Source organism: Numida meleagris, chromosome 1, assembly GCF_002078875.1.
Source record: "Numida meleagris isolate 19003 breed g44 Domestic line chromosome 1, NumMel1.0, whole genome shotgun sequence".
NCBI classification, from domain to species: Eukaryota; Metazoa; Chordata; class Aves; order Galliformes; family Numididae; genus Numida; species Numida meleagris.
The window spans coordinates 122,582,631-122,609,213 of record NC_034409.1 but is presented as its reverse complement, the minus strand read 5'-3'; the positions used below and the strand labels follow the sequence as shown (position 1 = coordinate 122,609,213).

At 37.4% G+C, this 26,583-nt stretch overlaps 1 protein-coding gene across 3 annotated transcripts in view; it reads left to right on the top strand.

The window, feature by feature from the left end:
• WWC3 (WWC family member 3) overlaps nucleotides 414-26,583 on the top strand; it is a 63,359-nt gene continuing 37,189 nt past the window's right edge. For all 3 annotated transcript variants that reach the window (XM_021410768.1, XM_021410758.1, XM_021410750.1), the window contains exons 1-7: nucleotides 414-568; nucleotides 5,362-5,565; nucleotides 8,132-8,208; nucleotides 10,003-10,082; nucleotides 16,640-16,769; nucleotides 21,768-21,917; nucleotides 23,679-23,752. In XM_021410768.1, the coding sequence (XP_021266443.1) occupies nucleotides 553-568; nucleotides 5,362-5,565; nucleotides 8,132-8,208; nucleotides 10,003-10,082; nucleotides 16,640-16,769; nucleotides 21,768-21,917; nucleotides 23,679-23,752 (731 nt within the window). In that variant the 5' untranslated portion in view covers nucleotides 414-552. The remainder of the gene's footprint in view (nucleotides 569-5,361; nucleotides 5,566-8,131; nucleotides 8,209-10,002; nucleotides 10,083-16,639; nucleotides 16,770-21,767; nucleotides 21,918-23,678; nucleotides 23,753-26,583) is intronic.

Below are 26,583 nucleotides of genomic sequence, written 5' to 3'. Positions count from 1 at the left end.
TAATAGTTGGAAATGATAATTGAAAAGAAATGTGTTATAGTGGTTTTTTTTTTTTTTTTAATATTTTAAAGACAGACGATTATACTGCTCTGACGTCATAAAGAGGACAAAGCCTATAAAGCTTCTGGTATTTTTTACCAGTGACAAACTCCAGCTTTCATATTTGTGTTCTTTGCAATATGGGAGAAAAACTGGCAGGACTGCATACCACTGTAATTAAATTGTTAAACATAGAAACTTGAAGGGAGAAGCTTGTCTTACTTGTTTGGGGAGTATCTGTCAGCATATTTAAATGAAATTTTATTTTGAAACTGTATGTTTGTGATTATTAGCACATTCCTAAGCAGCATAACTATTTTGTGATCAGATCATGGTGGTATCTTTAAAACATATAAAGATGCTCATGGCACTGTGAACTGCATCTTTTGCATTCATTTACATTATTTTTCTTTTTACAGGATTACAAAGCCATTGACATTTGCTGACTGTGTTGGTGATGAGCTTCCTTTAGGATGGGAAACTGTTTACGATCAACAGATTGGAGTGTATTATATGGACCACATAAATCGTGAGTAGACGTGTGATTATTTTTAGGAACACCAGCAAGCTGATGTTAACTGATGGCACTATCTTTGTTTCCGATACCATTTATGCAACTCGTGTTACAGCAAGAGAATGTATACAAGTAATTTCTTGCACTATCTGTTTCATCATCTTTTAAATGGGGGCACAGCCCTTCTTTCCTTTGTAAAGAATTTTATAATGATGACAGAGATATAGTGCATAAAGTTGCTTTGTTTTGCTTTGTCAAAATATGATCAGTCAGTAGTTCTGTTGCTTTTTGTATATATTGAAATTTCCATGCTATACTCTTGCATTTCATGGTTTTCTAGTGATCGATGCTTGTCTCTTTTATCTTGAAAAACAAAATCTGTTCTGAGAGAGGAGTGCTGATTTTTAATCAGAAGCACTAGCAACTACAGTAATGTCATCCACTCTTACGCAGCCTATATTTTACGCTTTCAAAGTACTGTCACACAGTACAACAGATGACCCTTTGAGAATGGGAATGATATCTATCATTTACCTTTCTGGACTGTTACTGAGCTTTATATCACTCCTGTTTGGCACATTTTCCAGTTCTAGTTTTAAAGTAATATGTCTTATCTTTACAGCTTTGTACCACTGTTGCTGTTACTGCTGTGTTGCTATCATTAAGCTTCTTATCACCAATGAGTGAATGCTTTCAATATTGTGGGAACTGGCAGTTGGCGGGGAGGGAGGAAAGAAGAAAGTGGTTATGTGAGCTATCGCAGTAATGGTAAATAGTATAATCGGTAAAAACAACCTCAATACTATCTACTTGAAATCTAATCAATTAAAAAATAAAATGTAGAAGTAGTTTTTGTCTTCTTGACATCACTGGCATTATTTTGTCTATTGTGATTGAACAGTTACTTATTTAAAATAAACAGAAAAAAAAACCACAACAGCAGAATAACAAATGTTCTCATGATATTATTTGGCCCTTATGGACGCTTATTTGTTGTGAAATTAACAGAGTCATAAATTGAATAATAATTTTAGAAGAGCTGTTAATGCACTGATCTCAAGGATAGATACCCTAGTCAACTGAAAGTTGATAAATACGGATTGTTTCCCTATTTAAAAGAAATACTTTCACGATTGCCATTTAAACTGTTGTGGTAACTTCAGTTAGTGCTGAAGTTAAACAAAAAATGAACTTTGTGCCGGGGGTACGAAAATAGAGTGCATTTGTACCAGTACGTGTGTGCATGAAGGCACGTGTTGAAAACAAAACAAAACACAAGGATATTGGCAGCTGTTATTCCCATAAACTTTTAAAAATGCGTTAGAAGCCCCTGTAGGTGATGGGTAGAACATAAACACCCATTGCAGTGCTCTGACTAGAAGAGTTAATAAAGGATTCTAGCAATAGACATCTTGGATAGGAATAACAATCGCCACTGCATGCAAAAGAAATCACTCCCTTTTGTTTTCCAGACTTTGTTATTAGGTGTTTTACCACAGATATCAAGTTTGAACTTACAGTAAGGATATTAATCATCGTAGGCATGTCAGATCTGGCTTGCATTTTTTTTCCGTGCAATCCAGGGCAAAAACTCTAGAAGAGGGTCTTTACAGAGGAAAATTAAATTCCCAAATGCTTAATAGGAAGGCATAGAAAGAGAAGATTAATACGAATGAGTCTGAGAAGGTAAATCTAATCTTCTTAAGAATTAAAAAAAGGTAATATGAACAGAGGGATGAAGACTTCATAGGGCCAATGCCGAACTGAGTGAAAGGAATCATTCTGCAATTAAAATGGTTGCAAAATTTGTCTCTTTCATGATAACTAATTACTTGCAGCCCACAGATATTATCCTAAATGGTAATTCGGCCGTCATAGCAAAATGGGTTTGTCACCCTTAGGCTAATACAGTGCTTGCTTATACAAGCAAGATTTATATTCAGAAGGAAAACAGAATTGATATTACAGTTGGATAATCGTTATTCAGAAATCACTGGGATAGTTGATCCAGTTTTAAACCGTGGACAACAAAGGTACCAATCAAGATGACATTAACCTTTTTTGTAGAAGTGAAAACTAATGAGCAGGCAATCATGTGTCTCATGAGACAGTGTCAGGCAGGTGGCAGAAATGGTAAAGCAATGAAGAAATGTTTTTCTGAAATGATTCCCCTGCGTTGTGTTCTGAATTATGTCTAAAATACTTGAAAAGCAACTTCCAAGTGAAAACAAGTTTATTATTTAAACCTTTTCAGGATGCCTTTAGTGGCCAATCAGGTTTAAATGCTTTAAACAACAATGGAGCTGTGTTAATTGGCAAAACAGTACTGCTTCAGTTCCAAGAAATCCTGTGAGAAAATGCCGGAGATGATTCAAATAGATTCTTTTAAAAGTTATGGTTATTGAGGAACTCTCATGCTTTGTGTATCCTCAGCTTTCTGTCCATGTCCCTCTTAAAGGAAATCAGTAATGTGTCTCATTTTTTCAAGCCTCTTGCAAAGTCTGTTTACCTAGAAAGCAGTAAAAAGACTTCTAGGCAATACTTTTCCATTTATATTGAAAATCCCCGGGAACGGAGGAATCTTCACTAAATCTCAGTGGTGCTTCCAACCCTGATTTCCATCTTGTTCTGTAAATTCAGTACTTTGTTGACACCCTTACTAAGCTGCTCTTGGCTCTGGTCCAACCATTGCTTAAAAAACTGTGGTGGCTGCCAGCCGCAGAATTCCTTTCCCTCCTCCTCAGAGTCTTGAGAGCCTTTGAAGTCTCCTTTAACCAGTTGGGCATTCCCCAGTGGGGGAATAATATATTCCCTGCATTTGTCTGGGACTGTTCTTGAATTACTATAGTTTTGTATTTTTTTTTATAAATTGTGTATAAAGAAACAAAGGAAGTCAATTTTACCATCCAACTTAGCTATAGTTTCAGTTATTACACGACAAACTTATGTAGAAATCCAGGGCAAAGTGAAGACTCCATACTCATAAAGCAGAAGAAAATGTCACTACTGTACTAAAATAGTTTTCCATCTCAGAAGAATGCTGCTAGCTTTTGAGAAGGCTTCTGAAATAATTTGAAAAGTGATGCCGTACCTTGTAGTATAGGACCTCAAATCTTAATGTGCAATACAATGTAATGTATCTAATAGTAGTACTATTAATTTTCCATTCAAGAAGAGACGCTTACTATGATACAGTTTTTCTGTCTCATAAATATTTGCTATTTTTTGCATAGTTTCCACAGAGGATAGCAGTTTTAGGAATACTACGTTTGCACAAATTTCAGGAACTCTGATGGATGTGATAGTGTTGCAAATTATCATGCCCTCACTAAAGGATGGGCTGCAGTGCGAACTCAGCAGTTTTTTTTTGTTTGCCATGCATGCAGAAACTAGGCCCATAAGCATTTATGGAGACTGGAACAAGTCACAGCACATCCTGCTCTGGACTACAGAAGTAGGTTGGGGATGTTGAAGCAGAGATATTTTGGAAACTGGAGGTGCTGCTGGAAAGGTCACTGCGATACAGGGAACATACTGGAGAAAGGACAAAACTGTAGGCATGATCTTCATACCCTTGCATTGTGAGGAGCTGTGGGAAGGGAAAAGTTACAGCTGAGTAAAGGTTGTTGGGTACATAATACCAAGTTCTGTTGGGAGTACTGTTCATAAAAAAGCTTCATGTTTTTATCTGCTTTTCAAATGGCTCGTAAATGGTAAAGCCAGTAGCATAACCTTGACACCATTGGAGTATTAATTCGTTAGGGTCAACCTTTTATAGTTTCACATTTAATCATGAGCACCAGAATTCTGAATTACTTAATGCAAGATAAATATTAAACATAACCGGCTTTCATCTCTTTTGAGAAACAAAGTTTGGAAAAAATGACTAGGTTTGCCTCCTGACTGTGCTGCACTTTCTGCCACTGCTTTGGACACAGCATCTGCAGTGACTTCTTGCCGGCAAAACATCAATCATCAGAAATTAACATGTACTTAAACACGAGACTATAAATGGACATCTTCATGCAAAACGTATTTGCTAGCTTGAGCATCACCCTAAAGACGAAATAAATGAGCTGATTATTTTTTTAAGACATTATTCCAGATGTCCTCCTCAAAAATCTGTACAACTCTGAAGAGGTTGCTGTAATGTAGTAGCTTTGAAAATCAATTTATATGGGAAAGATTTTGTACTGGAAAACTGTTTTTAATTTTTTAATTGTTTCAGTACAAGGATTTCATAATTCTGGAAAGGGGAAGCAGGGGAGTGCTGTTCCTTAATTAACAGACAAACACCAATCTAAGTGCTCTTCTGGATCTGGGATTTAAATGCTAACTTTTCTGTTGAATGACCTTATTCTTCGCTAGGCAGGTGTAGTCACTAGCCTTTCAGGATGTTAAATGTGTGAAGTTAATGTGTAATATTTTAAAGTTGTTCCAGCTGTCTCTCTCCTATGTGGTTCTGGATTTTTAGGTAGTCCTCAGAATTTTCAAGCTGGCTGTGAGGGAAAATGAGAGCAAAAACACGGATTCTTTCTTTACAAACTAGAGCATGCCCAAAAACAAATGAAAATGCCTTTTACATTTGGAAGAGATTTTCTTATTCTTCCATTCTGAAAGAATCACTCAAGATGGAGTGATTTTGAACACCGTAGAGTTAGGCAGGCTAATTGTTCAGCAACTTTATATCCAGATTTTTGAGCACGTCACTCTTAATCTGCAATGTAGACCTGCAGAACAGATCTTAAGCAAATCATTTGTCCTTTGTGGGATAAAGTGTCTTACAATTTTTTTGCTTTTCTCCTTAGAGCTTACACAAATTGAAGACCCAAGGGAGCAATGGAGAAGGGAGCAGGAACGCATGCTAAAGGAATATTTAATAGTTGCCCAGGAGGCACTCAATGCCAAGAAAGAGATTTACCAAATAAAGCAGCAGCGTTTTGAACTAGCCCAAGAAGAATATCAACAATTGCACAAAATGTGTGAGGATGACAACCGATCTTATGCGAGCTGTGAGTTTACTGGCCTTTTCTTGATTTATCGTGAATACATAGCAAAATGTATGGGGTAAGAAAGAGTGCGAAATGTTTTCACTGCCATGTTCTCCTCTCAGTGAAAACTCTGAAAACAGAAGTGAGGCACAGCCCTTTATCTCTGCTATTCAGGGCCTTTGGTTTCCTGTTAGGTCTGTTGAAATATAACTTTTTAATATTAAAAAGGAATATCTTGGTGGCAGCCATGCTGTTGCTTCAAGAAAGGCAACAAAGATTGAATATTTCTGGGCCAGCCACCCACTTTCTCTCCTATGTTCATAGATTATTCCGCACCAAAAGCTGGGGAGACCATCATCTTAGGGGAAGCCTTCTGCAGATCCGCGGTCAGTTTTTTAGCTTTATAAGGATTTAGGGAAAAGGCACTGTGGTCAAAGTATTTCTGATGATACCAATTAGAATAACTGTTGCACCAAAATATTCCTTTGATAAAGTAGGAAATGACGTTTCATCAGTGTTCTTGGATGCCAGCCTCTGACCCTAATGCTGGTACTAGGTTGCAGAGCCATGATGTCCTGCTCTTTTCATTCTTCAGATGTCTGAGGCAGCTTGGAATAGATGATAACGTTTTTTCTAAAATCTGAAGTTGTGGCACTGCTGTAATTGTTGGTGGCTGGTGCAAAAAGAAGAGGTGTTTTTGGGGAGTCAAAACAATCTCCTTCAAAGGAGAAGTGTATGAGATAGATCCACCCACCAGCAATGTGGAATGAACTATTTTTTTCCCCATGTTTTTATTTTTTTAAAGAAATGATCATTTAAAGAGTTTGCTACTTAACATAATCTTTATATCCCATTCCAAGTCTTGATTATGTTATCAGTGTTTTTTTTTTTTAAATCTAATTTATTTCAGTACTTTTCTAGGAACTTGGAGTTCTTTTTTTTTTTAAAAAAAAATTCACAGTAGTTTAGTGGGTGATCTTGTTGAATTTTACTTCAGGTGAATATGCAGAAAGAAACTTCTTTGGAGGAAGATAGTAAGTTAGAAAAACAGAATCTTTTTCATACTCTTATGGCTCTTAGAAAAACAGTTTGCTTGAAACACCGACAAAACGTGAATGAAAATGTCAAAGTGGGAAGTTATCTGTAGCATGGATGTGAATGTTGTGTTAAATGACTTCTTCACTTCTCAGTTTTCGGGTAGATTTTCTCCATGTGTCTGGAATTGATAGGATACTGTAAAGCTAACCTTTCAGTTGTTTGGATGAGAAAATATATTTTATATTGCTTTAAGGTCACATGCATCAGCTTTGAGGAAATGAGATGAGCTGATTAGTCCTTTTTTTTTTTTTAATCCCTTTGGCAATTACTCATACTGTCTACTTGAGATTCCCTAAGGCTTCTCCATTTGTTTTTCTTAATTTTGCCACTCCCCTGCACTCTGGGTTGCTTGATTCTCCACTTACTGTGCGGAAATCTTTGACTCCTAATTTGTGTGCCCTTAGAATGCCAAAGGTGGGCGCTTATATTGTGAATATTCCTGCCTCCACTACCACTTGTTTAAATCTGTTGCCTTAAAAGAACTAAAAGTACACAAACTGTTTTCCTTCCCTTTGCTTTTGGGTGCTGCCATTGACTCAGTGCCGGGTGCTCATGAGTGGGAGGCAGCGTGAGCTCAGCGGTCGTGGGCTGGCAGGGAGGTGCCCATGCAGCACTTTTGTGACTCAGTTGTGATCAGCACTGTTAAAAAAAAATTATAAATAATCCATAGAAAATCCTGGATTTAAAGAATTAGTCCAGGCATGACTACTCATTTTGGCAAGTTCCTGCACGCTTGACATGACCTTGGCATTGCAGTGCTCTTTTGAGAGTGGAAAGGCTCAGTGAAATGCAGACATGGATATGAGTTTCAAAGCAGCAGCCTTTGGCTCTGCAAAAGGATGGTAGGTCTAACAGCACAACCCAATCCATTTGCATACCGGGCATTTTTCAGGAGGCCAGTGCTGCCATGAATGGCTCACTCAATAAATCATGGTTGGTCTTGCACAGCCTCTGCTCTAGGACCTTTACTTCATCTGTCTAGGGTTTAGCTGATACTGTCACAGTTGAAATCGTTGCCTGGCTCTAGAGACACCGTTTTGAGAGCTCACTTGCAAGAAGTTGAGCTGAATGTCTGTTCCCTACACTGTTACTTTAGGAAGCAATTTCTCTATTTCACTGATGGAATTTTGTCCTGACAATAGTTTTGTGACCTTCGTCCCTATTGTAATGTTAATGAACTTAGAAAACAAATAGCAATTGTTAATATTATGCAAATTATTGCGTCAGTAAATGTCACCATCCTTTAGTGGCTTTTGAGCATACGCAGTGCTGCCATATGCAGTTTATTAATTTTCAGTTTAGGACTAAATAAGAAACTTCAACGAGACCAAAGATAATTCTTCAGTTGCACTTTAGCTGAGAGAATTATTTTAAAAACAAGTGACTTGTAACACAAAGGATGAATTCAAGTCTTTTAAACAGTGCTACATCTTAACAAGTGTGGTAAAGAAAAAAAAAATATATAAAATAATGTTTTCCATCTGTTTAGCATTCTCTGGATTTTCAACTAATACCAAGTATGACCCATATCAGATTAAAGCAGAAATAGCCAGCCGTCGTGACAGGGTGAGTAGTGTTTTTTAATTTTGTAAAATGTGAATTAGGCATGGGGAACGGAGGGGGACTATGTACTTTGCTTAACATTGACACTGGGTGCTGCATGTGTTTTTGAAAAGAAAATATAAAAATATACTCAGACCTATTGCTACATTAAAATGAGTCTACATTTATTGCATTACAGTGACTTGAAAATTAATGCTTTTTCCATGTTACAAGCATAAAGTTTCTGTCATAGATGTCAGAGGCGCACTCAGCTAGGCTTTCAGAAATTACTTTCTCTGTGCAGACTGCCTCAAGTAGTAAATACTCTACAGCGAAATTCAGCCTTGATGGAGTACAGTTCAAACCCACTGTCTTCGTATTTTTTTATTTACCATTTTCAGTGGGGTTCCATGGATGTCATTGAACTCTAGACTTGACCATTTGTTTATAAGCGCGTTGACAAGCTAGTAGACATGCTGACAAAATAGATCTTTTAAGCTAATTTTTATCCAAAGCTTTTGGGGAATGATGAAAGGAATGCAAGCCTTTTGATAGTTCTAGGCAGTTCTGTGATAAAAATGTTAGAATTAATAAAAAAAAATTTAAAAACCCAACAACCTAGAACCATGATTTTAGTACTCTCTTGTCTGAAGGAGGAATTGTTGACTTCAGAAACAGATCCCATGCTGCAAAGATTTGGAGTCTGAATGTTTTTCTAAAGCAAATTAATACAGTAGTCATGAATGGTTGTAAAAGGCAGTTTATAATAATGAGATTTAACCTATTTTCTAAATTGCACGTTTCTCTTTATTAACTGGTAAAATGGGATTTAGTATGCTAGGCACTCAGCTCACAAAATCAATAAAAATCCTATCTTTGCAGGATAGCGTTCTGTTTCTGTTGTAGTGACCGCTTTTCACATGAGTGCCTCTGAAATTAAATCTCGTTCACCACCCTTCAGTGGCATTTATTCTATCTGTGTATGTTTACTACGTGCTGACTAGTGTTTGCTTGTGTTACGTACTCTAAGTGTCAGCGTCGTCTAAACAAGAAAACAAGCTTTATTTATTTAAATAATATTTAAAGAAAACAAACAAGGTCTCTTAGAAGTATTTGTCGCTTTTCCTACATCATAAATAAAATGATTTCACGAGTGTATAGGACAATCTGTTCAACTTAATGTGGGCATGTGTGTACATAATTGCTTCAAGTAATAGAATAAATAGAATAAAATGTTCAGTATCGAGTAGTTGTAGATATTTTTTGAGTCACGGCTGTTCTTTCATTTTTGATTTATATACGCTCACTGGATCAACATGGTTGCCAGAGAGGGGAAAAGGCAAGATAGTATGAAAACAACCATAGCACATCAGGCTGTCATTTCTGGAAGAAGGATGCCAGTGATTTTATTGTCCTAGATTGAAAAACTAATAGCATTAAATGTTCAGTGTTTCTTGGTTTGATTTCTTTTTGAATTAACGGAAGAACTGACAGTTCACAGGCATCTATTTGCTACAAGGGAAGAAAGGAAGTCATAGATTGAAACTTCTAGCTGTTAGCATAAGCTATTTGAGGTAGAAAACCAAGAGAAAAGATGAGGAAATTGGTACTCCAAAAGGTGAATACTGTGATTGGGTCATTTGATATTTCAGAGAGTCTGTTATTTTATTGCAAATTTTAAAGCAAAAAAGAAGAAAACCTAGATTATAACTTTCATTTATTTAAAAATGACTTAAATTTTTGTATTTGAAACAGTTATTTTTTATAATGAAGGTTTCCGTTGCATATTATTACTTTAAATTATTTTGGTATATTTAGCTTTCTAGGCTAAAACGAGAATTGGCACAGATGAAGCAAGAGCTGCAATATAAGGAAAAAGGAGTGGAAACTCTGCAAGAGTAAGTTAAGGGTTTGTGGGAGGCTGTTTTTTTTTTTTCCCCATCTTGGAATGACTTGCTCAGGAAACTGTTGCCAAAAAAAAAAAAAAAGCTGAATCTTTCTAATTGCTCTGCTTCAGAGTTTCTGCTATGATAATGATGCACACTGAGAACAGTGTGAAATGATGGAAGAGAGATTGGACACATCTTTATAAATACTGTCCTTCCATTCTGCCTGAAAATGAACCAGATTTTTGAAATGTACTCCAAACATCTTCTGAAGATATGTATTGTCTGGAGCCCAGTCAGAACCACTGTGCAGTGGAGTAGTGTTTCTGTGAGCAGTACCTAGGCTTTCTAGCAGGGCAAAATATTTCCCTCCCTGGGGGGGGCCTGAACACTGCAACTCTGCTTCTTCCTTTTCCATGGTGGTCAGACCTTCCAGTTCTGCGCAGCGTAGTTGATGTGTTCATGTGCAGTAGATCTAATGCTCTGTGAGACCTTGGATTTTGTTGCATGTGTGCAGAATGACTGCATGTAAATATGACCCCTTGTTTCCTCTCTGGAAGCAGAGGTTGTTCACGGAGCTCAGGGCAATTTGCCACTGCTCCCAGACCGTTAGACAGCCTGTGCACCTTCATGCTTGCTGATGGCAAGGGTTGTGAACTGCTGTGGTAACCCTCTACCTGCCACTCTTCCTGCAGGCCATCAGATGGGAACCGAGTGACTTCCATCTGTGTGCTGCTTAGTCACCTATGCATGTAGCACATATGCAGGAAGACCTGGGTGATAGGGAGAAAGGTTGCCAGGCCATGGAAAAGTGGCAGGTAAACACACGTTGTTGTGACTTCCAGATCTGTTCAGCGAGCCCAGAGCTAGGCTGTATGTTGAACAGCTCTTGGATTTGCTTTGGACGTGTGGCTGTGAATTTAGAAATCTTGGCCATTTCCCCAGCATGCAGGCAAACAAACTGCCTAATGCAAGTGCTTCTTGAAAATGTTGGGACTGTTGCATGTATAATGCATTTTGCAGCTTAAGTACAGCATCTGTGGAAATACTTTGAAGCTCTGGATTTATTGTGTCGGATCTATGAAGCATGGGCACACACTTCTGCTTTGGGAATCCTGGCAAAGCTCCAGAGGTCCCAGAGCAATTAGGTTCCTGATTTTCCAACTTAGACTGAATTAACCAAACATGGTATTACATTAACAAAACTGTATAAAGGGAGATACTCAGTTCTAACTGTTAAAGGCATAGCCTATGCATTTCATGTTTTTCATTCATTTTTACAAGGTCCTTTTGTTCTACAATGCATTTTAAGAGCTTTAGGGGAAAAAAACCCAACAAATTGTGTTCAGCCAACATCCTTCATTGGCAGGTATAATGTAATCATTCTCAGGCATAAATATATTTTATTGACTACACAAAACATTTACTGTTAGTTGTAGGAGAATTAACTGAAAATTTGTAATGTCAGGCAGTCAAGTGTATTGAAACTGCAAATATTTTAAGGCTGATGAATGTTTCTAGTTAGTAGCACAGTTAAGTAAGAAGTAAGAGCAAAACCAATTTTGTCATAATATTCTCCATCGTATTTTCTTTGAGTAAAAATTGTCTTGCCTTTTCTGCTTTAGTTATTTGTTTTCCTCCTCACGGCGACCGTGCAATTTTGAGATTAGAGGTTCAATTATTTGTAGGTTCAATTGTCTTTATAAAAAGGCTGCCCACTTGACTGGGGAGATGAAAGTACTTGAAGGCCATTTGAAATTCAAGATTGTTTTAATCAATGTAATTAATTTAAGATAGTCCAGTGAAGTAGTGCAACTTACCGAAAAGTAAAGTCTGCAAATGATTATGAATGAAAATGTTTGTCTTGGATTTTAGCCCAAGTTAAGTTGCCCATATTCCAGGATGGGGATATAGGAGAGACATTCAAGAGAGGAGTTGGTTCAAGGCGAGCCCTGTGTACCTGATCAGTCAGTGGTAGTAACAAATCAGCTGGCTTGAGAGTTCAGGCATGACAGCTCAGTGCTTCAGCGCTGCCTCTCATTGCTGTTGCTGCAGTCACTGTATCTGGTGGTGCTCTGGGTGGTGGTCAGTGCCATTTGCTGCAGCTGGTGACAGCGTTTTGCCAGTGCACGCTGGCATTGCAGTGATTTTCTGTTAGCGTTTGTGCCTTGCTGAGCTATGCCCTCCAGGGTGACTTCTGGTTTTGTTTTGGTTTTTCAAGTAATTTTTCAGTTGCTTTTCTGACGCTTTCTTTTAAATACTTCACTTCTAGTAGGGAATGAGCCTATTTGGAGAGTGTTCGTGCTGTCTAACAACTGCAGAGAGAAGCTTCTCTAGCCTCCTTGTGTAGTCAGGAGGGAGGATGGTTTTGTAGGTAGACGGCCCAGGCTGTGAGCCTGCCCCTGCTCTGGGCTGTCCCTAGCCTCTCTCTCCTAGCACTCTTATTTGTCCAGGCAAAAGGGTCACTCCAGTCAAGTACTGAAGCTGAAGTATTTTACTTTCTGCATATCTACAAAACAAGCGTGCTGTCTGAAAAGAAACTTGTCGTTCCTTTTCCAAAAGAGAAGTATTTCGTGTTGCTTTTTTTTTTTTTTTTTCTTTTGTGAAGACTCTTACATTCCAGGCATTTCTCCCTTTTGTTACCTTTTCTAAATTTTGGGTCTACATATTTTTTGTTCCTTCTTGTGTTAGGTCAAATCTTCAAGTAACTGCCAAACTCAGACTGGCATGTGTCCTGTTTGGCTGTTTTAAAGCCATGTTCTTCGCTTTATTTTAAGTATGTGCCAAGAACAATACTAGGACTTGTCACACTTGAGGCTTTATATCTGGCTGAAGGCTTGCTTTGAACCCTTTAAGAAGCACAGTGCTGGGAGCAGGTATCAGAACCAGCACGGCTCTGTGTTCAACCACTGCTGAGTTTTTAATAGCTCTGCAGCTCTATTACAGTCAGAATTCCAATTTCTGTAGTGCTGCAACTTTTCGTTGGGGTTGTATTTTCTTCACTTTCATCCAAATTTGGCAGTGTTGTGGTAAGCCTTTGAATGTTACAGTCTGCCCTTGCCCACTGGAGACTTTCTGGAGCTCAGTGTTTCAGGCCTGCCGACGTCCCACCTGGTGTGACCACTTTCACCGCTCCTTGGTTTCCAGGAGTGCCTTTGCCCCATGGTGCATCCGATCCTGTTAAAGCCTGGGGTTTGGGAGTTAAACCTGAGCCTTTTCTGGAACATCTTCCTTCATCTGGCTGTTAGGGACAGAGGATGAGGAGCAGCCCCTTCTCTCCCATGTGTTTTCAGTGACCTGTCTGCTTGCCAGGAGGAAGAGCAGAGGATTTTGGAGGAAGAAGGCGTTTAGCAGCAAAGGAAATGAAAACCCAGCCAGTTGGCTGCAAGAGCGGAAGGAATGCTCAGAGAAATGAGGAGAGATGGGGAATTAGGGCTGACTAAACAATTTATAGCTACACACGAGTTCAGAGGATATGAGAACTGACAAAAGCTTTAAAATTAGATTTAACTCAACTACAGACTTATGCTTTGGTGAGGATTAGGGGAGACTTTTATTTTTGAACAACATGGCTGAAAACAGAGTGGAGACTGCTGTATAGGATCAAGACTATTGTGAGTGTGTTAGTAGCCTACATATTCTGGAAACATCTTCCTCAGAAAATGTGTGCTTCATTCATGGTTGGGTATTAATTGAATGTTCTTCCTGTTTGTATAAAGGGCTAATCTGTATTTGCATCATGCTGTTTTCCATTAATAAATGGAAGATTCCTGTTAACTTTGTGGCTTTCAAAACTAGAGCTTTATGAAAGGGAGAAAAAAGTTATGGACAATAAATAACGTAATTTTGTAAAATACTTACGGCAGTTTGGATGGACAGCAATACTGATTTAAGCTGTGATATGTCTGGCAGTAGAGTCTTTTCTGATTCTTTACTTAAGAAAAATATCAGTTCATAAGTTGGGCTCCAAAGTGACGTCCAGGAACATTAATTTGTGGGTAACTGGACAAAAATCTGGTTGAAATTAAATAATTTCCTCTTCCTGTAATGCCACCTTCTACCTGCCAAACAGTATAATGAGCAGTTGTGTAGGAGACATTTTCTGGTTTAGAATTTGGGTGGAATCTATGCTTTTAACATTAACATAACCTTTAGATAAAACCACATTATCATTTTCATGAAGCTTTCAGTGAGTCGGATTAGTTGTTTTGCCATGGTTTTACCTAATCTTTTCAGGATTGTAAGTAAAAATGAATGAAGACTCAAGTAATCATCTGAAAAACAAAGCAAAACTTTAATCCACATGATTTAAGTCTTTTCTGTTTTTTGAAACATAAATCATAAAGGCTTATATATTTTCATATGCAACGTGGGGAAAATTGTGCCTAAGCGGAAAGTTGAGGTTCAGGCTTATACTTTGCATTTTGTCCAAAGTCAGGAGCTGTCAGTTGAAAGCAAACAAACCAAAACTGCAGAAACCCAGCCTGCAGTTTCTCCTGAATGTTGTGAGCTACACAGTAAAACCACAGGAGTTTCATTCAAGCCTTTTGGTTTTCCTTATTATGATTCTAATATTTTAATTTTAAAGCAAGTAATCTGCTGCAAGTAGAATTTTAGTGATTTGTTTCACTGACAGAACATGCTGAGTGAGGGTGACAAAAGTTTTTGTGTAGTTTAAGCTGCAAATGCATTTGCATTCTTGGTATCATTTTAGTATTCCAAGAATACAAGACAGTTATGAGGTTTCTAGATTTATCTCCTATCCTGAACTACAGTGCAAGGAGGTTTTTTAGTGACTGTTTTTTTCCAGACTAGAATTTTTGCGCTATTTTTTATGCTTTTTTTGGTTATTTTTAGCATAATATACCTGCTAACTTTGAGTTACTCTCAGTATTATACAAAATTTGAGTAATCTTGTTATAATTATCTAGCACAATTTCTCTTACCACTTCTTTTCATAAACTGATGTCGTATGTAATGACTGCTGTGTATGTCATCTTTTTTATCCAGAGATACCTACTGAAGATGTTTGTTCTTAGCATTGGTGTAGGGACCATTACACGTACCAACTTTTTTTGAAAGTATGCATTTATGCAAAATGCACACACACACCTGCACACACTTCATATGCTAGAGTAATGGGTAAATTGGGGCCTTCATACCTCAACAGGAATTTAACATGATTTTCACTAACTGCTTTGGATTGGCTGTTACATCCCATAGCCTTTTGTTAAACGTTTGAGGCAATCAAATAGTTTTTCTAGAAAGTTGTCGAACAGGACCAGAGCCTGTGCAAATCTGTAAATCGAAAAAATTATCAAGAGTACAATGGACTAGGCTTCTGGGCCTTGATCTGTTGATATTTACTACTGTGAATTTAGGGTGAAGAAAACTGAAAACCCGGACACTTTATAAATGGGTGTTCCACTAAACAGAAGATGGGACATTTCTATATCAAGATGAAAACACTAGTAGTACTTCAGCCTGATGTAGCAAGGAGCACTCTCACTCATTGCTGCGCTTGCATCTGAAGCCTTCTGGGGTGGTCCCAAGTGATCATAGAATCACCAAGGTTGGAAAAGACCTCCAAGATCACACAGTCCAACCACCACCTATCATCAGTATTTCCCCACTAAACCATGTCCCTCAGTACAAGATCTAAATGTTTCTTGAACACCTCCAGGGACAGCGACTCCACCACTTCCATGGGCAGCCTGTGGCAATGCCTCACACTCTTTCTGAGAAGAGATTTTTCCTAACTTTCAATCTGAATCTCCCCTAGTGCAACTTGAGGCTGTTTCCTCTTCTCCTGTTGCTAGTTACATGGAAGAAGAGGCTGACCACCTGATGTATGTTAGTGCAGGAAGATGATGATGTCTAGAGAAGATACTCAAAGATGCCTGTAGTGACAGGAAAGCATTTACAATAAAGGTTTTGGAATATAAAATTTCTTTACCCGCCCAGGAAACAGAATGCCCTCATTAGGAACTTCTAAAACAAGATCAGACAGAAGTCACTGGAACAGATTGCCCAGAGAGGTTGTGGATGCCCCATCCCTGGAGGCATTCAAGGCCAGGCTGGACGTGGCTCTGGGCAGCCTGGTCTATTGGTTGGTGACCCTGCACGCAGCAGGGGTGCTGAAACTAGATGATCTTTGAGGTCCTTTTCAACTCAGGCTATTCTATGGTTCAGTGTTGCAATGTGTAGTTAATGCATCTGGAAAGTGTTGGCCTGGCTGCCAATGTCTTTTCAGTTATTACTGTGTAGGTTAGTTTTAGGTTGATTTTACTTCTGTTGCATATAGTAACCTGCAAATGTTGCATGTGTAAATAAACTCTGTACTAGGGGAGATAAAAATGGGAAATTTGTTGGTTTTGCAGAACCTGAGTAGGTAATTGCATTGTTCTAGCTTTAGAGTGTACTGGACACTGAATGCTATGCTTCTTCCCAGTAGGATGTCATTTTATTCTTGGAAATAAAGTGGTACATGAATAAACAAGAAGTCTTAAAATGTTTATGGTCTTTCTAATTACATGAAAATTCTTGAACCTGTCTTTGTCTTTTAACAGAATTGATCGTAAGATGTCAAGTACTCATACAAATTATAGACTGGATGAAGCACAGGCTATAATGAGTGAGCTACGAACCATAAAGAAAGCCATATGCACGGGTGAAAAAGAAAGGCAGGACCTTATGCAGGTAAAAAAAAAATATACAACTGCTAAAATGTGCAGTGTATCTCCATTTCCTTGTTGGTGATTGTGTTGGGGTTTCCAGGTTTAAATAAACAAATGTGGTGGCCTAATTTGATTCTTCTGTTTGATAGTTGCCAATAGCAGACTATTCAAAAGAAGTAGATATGGAGCCTTATGTTCCCAGTATACACAATATGAGTTTCATGTTCTTGTTGTAAATACCATACTATTCTTAATGTTGAGATCAATGTTTTTGTTTAATATAACTCAATGTTTTTATTTAATATAGTAATCCACTGCTGCTGTGTCAAAGACCCCTATGGAATTATTATGCTGTATTTAAAAACAAGAACAAAATGAATAGTATTTGTTTTTTGCTTTTTTTAATGTCCCCTTGTGTTCCCTATGAAGAAGTAGGACTGAGAATCCATGTTCTAAAATGTTTATCAGCTTGTCTATCATGTTTTTCCTTTTATAAGCTTCTCACAAAAGTGGATCTCTGTCACTGTGTGGCAGTTTGGCAGCTCTCCTTTTTTTTTTTTTTTTTTTTGCCTCAGTCTCTCCTCCAAAGTGTTTGTATTAAGACAAATTAATTTCGAAAGTCCTCACGAAACCCTCAAAGCATATGATTAAATAGAGTGTATGTATATAGATATCATCGTGCAAGCTTTAAATTATGTTTTTGAATCTGAGTATGAGGATTAAGGGAAGATGCTGGATCACTGCTTGGGCATGTTTTTGAATGAATTCTGCAACTGCTCTGAGTTCTCACCTGCTGTGTCTGCATTATCAATGTGACAAGAACTTGACTGAGCCATGATCCTTTACCACTGCTGGAACTTTGGTACAGACTTGCCGAAACATGCTCCGCATACAGAAGCTCTGGATAGTGTTCTTCACCTAGTCTTGAAAATGCTGTGTGGAAAAAATTATTGTCATTACTTAAGTTTTTGGGACTGCACTCAACTATCATTGCCATCCCTTTTTTTTTTTTTTTTTCATTTTTCTCTGCAATAGTCTTTTGCTGGTATTTTTTTCGTTGTTAAAACGATGTGGGTAGCTTGTAATCTACATACAATAAATTTCTATAGTTATACAATTATTCAATCTCCAAAGTATTACCCAAAGGTCAGCTGATGGACCACAAATCCTTGTTCAAGAAGACAGAACACTTAAGTCACTACTAAAAGTTTCTGCCTTGGCAGCTTTTAACATACTTGATATTTTGTGTTGGCCAGGTTTTAAAGTGATTCTCAAGTCTTCCACATGCCTAGCTAGCAAGAAATGATTAGAAAGGCAGTTCTTCATGGATGCTGTGACGCACATTTTAGGAAAGTAACGGATAATTTGAAGTCTTGCGTGTGAGACCTTGGAACAGCTTAACTACTGGCCTTGTTTTGACTCTCTCACTAGGTTTTTTATTTATTATTTTTATTCTTTCCCCTTTTCTTCAGATTTTCAATCCCCAGTGGCACTGTATCCAGTGGTAAAACACTAAGACGTCTTAAAATCACATCTTACAAACCAACTTGAAGTGCAGTTGCATAGTCTTTGAATATACATAGGTCAGTCTGAAAATAATGCCTCTTATTTATTACCAAGGAAGTTACATCAGACAGGAAGAGCACAATAACACTATTTGATAGAGCAAATTATCAGCTACAAAACTCTGTTTTTCAACAGTCACCGCTATTAGCTATGCATTTTTGCCAGCCATGAACAAGAGCCTGCATGCTCTTTTATTTATTATTATTTTAAGATAATTGTTATGGAATTGTTTAGCTTTGGCAAACAAGTGAAAGTCTGTTTAAAATACCTTTGTAATGAGTTGAGAATTTGATCTTTTTTTTTCCCCTATGGATTTTGAAATTGATTTGTCCACAAAAGTGCTATCTTTAAAAGCTATTGTTGGTAAGACAAGCTTTCTTACGGAAAACTGTCTGTTTTGAACACTGTTTATAGATGAGTTGGAAGTATTCTGTAAACAGATGGGAATTTATTTTAGAGAAAGGAAATAGAAAATTTCATACTACTTCTTAATTTAAATCTGGCCAGTGTAAGCAACAGAACTAAACATAGCAAAAGTGACTCAGTCTTGTGTAGGTGCTTGGAAAATTGTGGCTGCCATAGAAATATGATAATTGGGTAGAGTTGTGTGGGAGAGAAGTCTGACAAGGGAAGGAGAGGTGGTCAGATTTAAATTGGGTGCTGTGGTTACAAATAAAGCCAAATAAGCAATCTCGTAGCTCCAAAAAAGCGGACAAACTTTTTATATAAGATTAGTAATCAAGGTGCGTGCTTATGTTCCTGAAAGCTATGTGTGTGTCTCTTTTCCCCCTCCCTTCATGCTTTAATTTCTATTCCAGTATATTCACATTCTTTAAAAATGTTCTTTCTTAGAAAGTATTGGAGAGTGTTTTTGTTGTTTTGTTTTCTAAAAATTGTTATTTTCCTTTTTTACCATTTAAGTAAGCCAAACAGGTTAGGTAGGAACTGCATTGAAATGTTACGTGCCACCTGAATCAGCTAGCAACAGATCAATTATGAAATGACAGTCCTCTCTTTTTGGATAGATTTTGGCTGGTGTGCCTGCAGCTTCACATCCATGCATTAGACTGGTCTGTCAGTTTCTCTAAAATTACGGTAAATGATCTATAAACCCCAGATGAAAGATGGGTTCTCTCTTCTGTATTGCAGGGGAGGACCTTACTCCTAGTAGTTGATCTAAATTGTTTCTATGGAAAAGTGTGTTAACTTAGGTTGTAATCTTTCATGTTACGATCACTGTAGAGTATGCTTTTAATTCATCCAACTAAGAAGGACTCAGAGGACTTCTATAATTACCATAAAGCACAGTCACCTATGCCTGTAGATGTAAGTTAAGGTGATTGCCACCTGCAAAATGCTATGTAATTTGTTTTTAAAATCCAGACAGAGTTCAGCAACTATGCCCAGATAGGAAACCTGGCCAGCATCCAAGCAGTGCCTTATTACCTTCCAGGTTGATGCTGGAGTGGGGGGTCAGGAGGACAGCAGGAGTGAATGAAGTAGCTGAAATATGGACAAAAATTTAGATTTAAGTTCTGGCATCAGGACCTATGGTGCCTGTAACATAATACATATACCTGTAGCATAATATACGTTAGCCAGATGGGACGTAGCTTATTTGGGAGATACTTCAGGCTTTCTGAATCCCCAGTGTTCATGAGATCAGCTCTGCTTTACTGGAAAAAGAACATATCAGACATTTGATATTTGTGTAGCAACAATTTAGAATAATTATTCCCATCTCATAAATCCACTAGGGATCCGTCTCAATTCTCCACACAGCAAGAAACTGACAGGAGTTTTGGTGCGTTGAGTAGAAAGACAATATTCAGTCATCTTAAAATGGCAGATGCCCTGGTTTTCTTTTTGCATCTTTGTAGAGCAGTTCATCTGGCAGCAAATCTTCGGAGGTTAAAGGGCCACTGGCTAGAGATTTTGTAGCAGCATAACTCAAAATTGAATTTTGGTTTCTTAGGATGGAAGACAAACTGTTTCACTTGTCCATCATGCTAAGATGGCCCAGTTTGACTGGGAGGTAGCAGAAGAATTGGCTTCTTTTGGGGATCCAAGACAAGTGGAGCTTCTTGGTTCAAGTGGCCGTAGCTGTTTCTGCTGGCTGGTTTCAGGCCTGCTGCCATTCCTAAGGCTGCTTTCTGGACTCTGTAAGAGGATGCCTTTGTCTTCAGGTGGCAACAAGGTGGTCTTGCAGCTCCTCTAAGCAGCAGCCAGTTGCTGTTACACAGGCTCATCTTCCTGACTCTGTTAGTTGAATTTGTTGTAGGAAAAGGAAGTGTTGCTGTATGATCCAGGGTATCCTTTTTAACCTACTCTTTGAAGACTGAGGGCTATCCTGGTAACTGGATATGCACAATAACTGGGGCTTGTTGCAAATTGTCAGTTGTCAGAGGCACTGAAATTCCTGAGGGTCAGCGTGTTGCCATTGAACTGCATCTGCTTAGTCTCTGATTCTCTAGTTTGGCCAATGGAGTAAGTGGTTTTGAGGTTTTTTTTGTGGGGTATTTTTGCAGTCAGCTGGCTTGATACAGTTCATATAATTTGTTTGTTTTTTCCCCTTTGGTAGAGGAGGGGCAGAACTTACTTGTTTTTAAAGCATTTTTTAAAAAGTTCTTTTGATGTGGAATACTCAGGATCTTAATCATAAGTGACAGCCTGCATAGCATTTTTTGTCATAAACAGTACATTATCTATAATTTTTGAAAAATAGAGAATGCATCATCAGAAAATAAGTGGCAATAACAATTACACCTTTTTTATTAAAGGAATTTTAAGAGCTCGCCAACCACGTTCTTAAAGTCAAACATCTCTAACGTTGTTTGACTTTGTTGCTCCTTTTCTCCTTTAAGACTGCTCAAAGTCTCTGTTTCACCTGCACAGTTTATGTCATTGTCTAGACATTTCAGCGATGTTGCTTGCTTAACCCAAAGTGTAAAATATCTCTGTGAGCGCTGGGTAAGGGAGCACAAGAGTGAAATCAGCTGCCGTAAGACCACAATCAATACAAGCTATTCATCAAGTTATATGTGATGGCAGTAGTGGCTGAGGAATGTAACCTGGGCAGAAGATGGCAAAAGGGCAGGTGAATCACATTTGTCTTATATACCAACAAACTTGGTATGAAAGCTGACAGTTGCTAGATTTAAAGAACTGTAGGCCATACAAAAGCTAAAGCCTTCATAGACCTAAAATAAATTGTAAAAATAAGATAAAAAGAAACTAGATACGTCTTTAAAGGAAGATATTTATTTCAAACCAGAGGTGCTTCTTATTAGCTGATAGAGCTGATAGTATTATGAATTTTGCTTCATGTAAATAGCTCTTCTAAGGCAAGCTGCTATGTGAAGTCATATTCTCTAAACAGAATTCATTTCTGTTTTTCTATTAATAAAGGTATTATCATAATCAGTTGTATTTTTTTAAATGTCTTTTCTTGTAGAGCCTGGCCAAGCTAACCGATGGATTCAGAAATAGTTGTTGCATTACAGATTCCCTGCAGGATCTCCAGCACAATTCTGGTTCGCTCAGTGATTCCTGTTTACCTCAACAACACTGCGATGCTTGTTCCCAGACTGACATCACTGGGGAGGTATGTATTCCTATGTGAGCCATTTGCTTTAGAAAATAAGCTGCTTTTTTTTTTTTTTTTTAACTGTAGTGATACTTTGTTACTTCCTGTTTCAATTCAAGACATGTTAGCTGTGGCAGAACAAAAAATCCAAATAAATATTTGGCAGTGAAGGATTTCCATTTTCTTATTGCTCCCAGAATATGTGAATGGTGGGCTTTGCCATTCTGCTGCTTGAGCATGGCGTAGCTCATAGGTTGGCAACAGGTACAGTCAGCCTAGTAATAGAGATGGAAGTTTGTGTTTTTTTAATCTTTTGTTTTTATCTTGATTGTCATTGTTCACACACATCAAAGACATCGAGTAAAACTCTGTTCCTTTCATTTTCCTGCAACAAGGAAATACTTGTTCATGTCCTAAAGTATTTTTCTTAAAAAACTAACAGAGTTTCTGATCTACTTTATTGTTCTTTTATGTTCAGGTATGCCTTTAAAGAGGGTGTTTGAAAATGCCTTATCATCTGTGTGAATGAAAGAATACATTTGAAATAATAAAATTTTGGCTTACACTGTAACTATGGCAGCCTAGCTGTAGCCTAGCAATAAAACATTTCCTTCTTTGGATGAGACTAACCACAGAGCAAGAAGAAAACCTGTCTGTTGTTTGATGGTACCATAGTTTGGATGTTACTTCACATTCAGTTATTTTTACTGAACTGCGTAACTTCTAATCATAGGCTTTTATCGCTTCATTTTTATTTCATTGCCTTTTACTGATGACTAGTTGCCAAGCTGAATGTCTCTAGAGGTCCTCTACACAAGAGGAAATCTGTGTTTTTAAGAGGTTACTCCTGAAGCATCTAAGAAAATTTATTTAACACTAGACTTTCTTGCAGAGTGTTAGGTAGATGGTGCCTTTGGGATGTCATTTTTCAGACTGATTGTGGATGTGATTAACTAATTCCAAAACAAATTACCTAAAAGGAAAATTGCAACGTTTTCCCATTCGCAGTATACATTGAGCGCCTTCTAAGACAAGCCAGCTGCAGTCAGGAAATAGTTTTTGTTGGGTTTAGCGTTTTTTGTTAGGAAAATAAAATTGCATAATGTGGTTAATTATTTTCCTGATTAGTGATGGAATGTGAGTAAAGAAGAGGTGGATTTTTACACACCTGATGAAGAAGAGAGCAAAAGAAAGAGTTAGATAGCAAATTTAGAGGCGCAGCAATGAAGAGGGCAACTACTGATGCCCTAAGAAGTTGCCATAGAAACCAGGCTGTATACAGTAGAACTTGTAACATACATATATTTTCTGTGACTGACTGATTCAAAGAACAGGTAATGTTTTTGTAATAGCATTTAAATCACACTAATGATCGAAGTGCTGAGTAACACATTACAGTACATGGAATGTAGTCTGAATTATTTCTTTTTAAACTATCCGTAAAGTAATAAAATATTTCAATTAAAACATGCTCTTTATATTTTAGGCTTGCATAAAGTTGAAAAACTCCAATGTTTTGTAGTGATACTGTTTGCAAACCCTTTGTTTCCTGTATCATAACTTGTTGGAAGGGCTCTCTTATCTTTTATACATTTAGCTACAAACCAGTTGTATTTCTAAAGCATAAAATTGATTTTGGTTGCTGTTATTCAAAACATTGACAATGTTTAGTTAGGCCAATAGGAGAAACTAATTTAACACTTTATTTTGAGAGTGTTTTTAAAATCTCTTATCTCCCTCTATTTCCCCCTCCACCCTTACTCTTCAACTCTGCAAAAGTTTGGGTTCGATGATAAAACAAGACTTGTAGACAAAGTGAGACTCAACTGGCAATATGAAGAGGCCAAGAAAAGGTAATTAAAGACAAATATGATATTTTTATTTTTACTTATGTTGTCAGTGTTTTCAAAGTAGAACTGGAGCCAGTCTCCTAACTGAAATGTCGTTAATACGTCGTTAATACTGTGCTTACTTTTGATAGTTTGGAGGTAATAAAAGCTTAGGTAAATGTAAGACTTTATCATAAGATTATTGTATTTGTTTGCATAGATAAAATGTAATGTCAGTCCTATTCTACACTTGTACAAACAGAAAGCTGCAGTAGTTTAATTGAGCTGTTTATTTTTTCTCTATTCTTCTCAAGCCTCAGAATAAACAGTCTTTCAGTGTACACCTGGTTCATATTTGCTTGTCTCTGTCAGTATGTTCACAACTTTACATACCTGTGACCTAAGTTCTATGTGATGAAGTTGTAAACTCAGTGTGAAGACAGAGTGAAAAGGTTCTTGAGATAAATAGACATTCATAGCTGAATAAAAAGGCGCATAAAAATGAATTTTGAGAATGAAAAACATATGACGAAAATGTTTTTAAATTAACTTGAAATTAATTAATTCTTTGCCAAGTCTTTCAATCTACTTACTTAGTTATAATTACTTATTTATTTTGTGAAGTCTTGCAGATTTTTTCACGGCTTTGTGAAAGTAATCTATCTGATTTAGAATTATTTTAAAAGTATTACGTACCAATGTAGTTTTACAAGGTCTCCTTTAATTTCACTGCTTTCAAACTATTTCTCACATATTTGGGACAGCAGTGTAGATGCAGATGACAGCTTGAACATGGTAAATTTATTCACTTATGACTACATTAATTTGTCTTGTTAGAATGTTCTCTAATTGAAATTGACTGGCACTTAAAGATCCAGTTACAGTTGATTGTAAGAACTTTATTTTATTAAACTTGTTTTTCAAAGTTTTTTTTTTTTTCTTTTCAATTTTGTCTGTTTTTCCATCTCTAAGAACAGGGCGTAGAAATGAACTCCAGTACTCTTGCCTGTTTTTCATGCAACGATGAGTTTTTTTGAAGGAAACTGATGTTGTCATATGCCTTGGCACAGACTGGAAGCCTTATAGGCAATTTGCCATTTTTTTATTTCTTGGAAAGTTTGCCCACATTTGGACACAATACATGTGTAGAAAAAGAAATTGATGCAAGCACGTTAGAAATACACAGCTAAATTTCTCCAGCATTTGTAACTGGAATAAAAGTCTGCATTGTAAAATGCATTATGTGGGTACTGGTGACTACTACCTAACAAAAATTAATTAACTGGGGAGAAAAAAAGGCAAAACAAAAAGCCATATGTGTACTGTTTGGTGAGAGATTAACCCTTAAGTGCATCACAGCCCAGCGGTAATTTAGGAGTACATGACAGTTGTTGAAGGAAAATGAATAGGATTTAGTTTTACACTATTCAGTTTAGGAGAACTACTGGTGCTCTGAAGATTGTGTTGAATGTTTTGAATTAAGATTTCTAACATATATTTTCTATGTCTTTTTAAAAAACTCTTCTTGCATGTTGTTGCAGGGAAAAGAAAGTGGTATGTTTGTCCACGTTTTGATGGTGGTGGATTTTTTTTGTTGTTGTTGATTTGCTAGTAGAAGCAGAAGCATTTCTCAGGTGGAAATGTTGAATATTTTGTTTATACACAGAATGCAGTATTTCTGAACATCAGAACTGATCTGGGTTCTGACATTAATTGAATGTAGAAAATCTGGGTAACTAACCTTCCAAACAGAGAATAGTAATTGCAGTAAGGGTAGTTTTGCTGTCCTGGAGAAGCAACTCAACAATGCTCTGTTATTTAGCAAAAGTATGTTAGTTCCTTTAAAATAGTAGCCTTATTTTGCGCAGTATGTTGTACAGAAATTATCAGCTTTCAGCTTTTGAGTGGAACTGCACAAAGCTCATTGCCCCTACCAGTTATCTCTGTGGTTGCATTCTTCATTTATCATGCATTCCTTCCCCTTAGCTTGCTGGCATTTCTGTAGGGCTTTTGTCTCTACTAAATATCTTTGTGCTCATTCTGCCTTGGCTACTGAAATATCTACTGTTACTGCGCAGTGTGGGTGACGGAATGTGCTGCCATGGATTAAAATCTACAAAGTTGAAAATTAAAATGCTACAGTATGTCACAGCTGTAAAACAGTATATTATGACTGTTTGCTTGTCAAGCAGGGTGTAGAAATGTAAAGCAAACAAGTTTAACAGGCAGACTGTCTTTATGTCCAAGTTTTAAGGTAGGGCTTTAAAAGTACACTGGAAGAGAAAAAGTGTGTCTCTTCCCTTAAGGAAAAGCAAGGGGAAAAATACACGCTAACTGAAGGGCAGCATGTTGCATTTTTGCCATAGATGATAGTACAGCTTTAGATACCAGCAGAATACTTGCCGTGTGTAGTGCAGAAGTTTTTAAAAATGAAAGTACGCTCTCTATGTATAGTATTTTAGTGAGAAAATGTGGTGTCGGGACTTCTGACTGACCCATCTTGAGAAATTCAGGAGATGAACCTAGAGATAGTAGGGAAGTTGGCTTATATTCCCAAAATACCTTTCCTCCTTTGTAAAAGATACTCTGATTTTTATTCCTCCTTTAAAAATTTCTTGAACAGTACTGAGTGGTTTGGTCTTTGCATAAATTAAGGCATTCGCAGAGCTTTTTTTTTTTTTTTTCCTTCAGTTTCCCACTGGAAGGAAGTCAGATAATTTGCAATTTAATTTTTCCCGTGAGTATCTTCAGATTTTGTGAGCTGTGGGTTCCGATATCTTCAAAAAGCTGGAGAAATCATCCCTTATTCCTGTGTCTGCTCCAGTCTCTGAGAAGAGATGTGGAAACTTCACTTT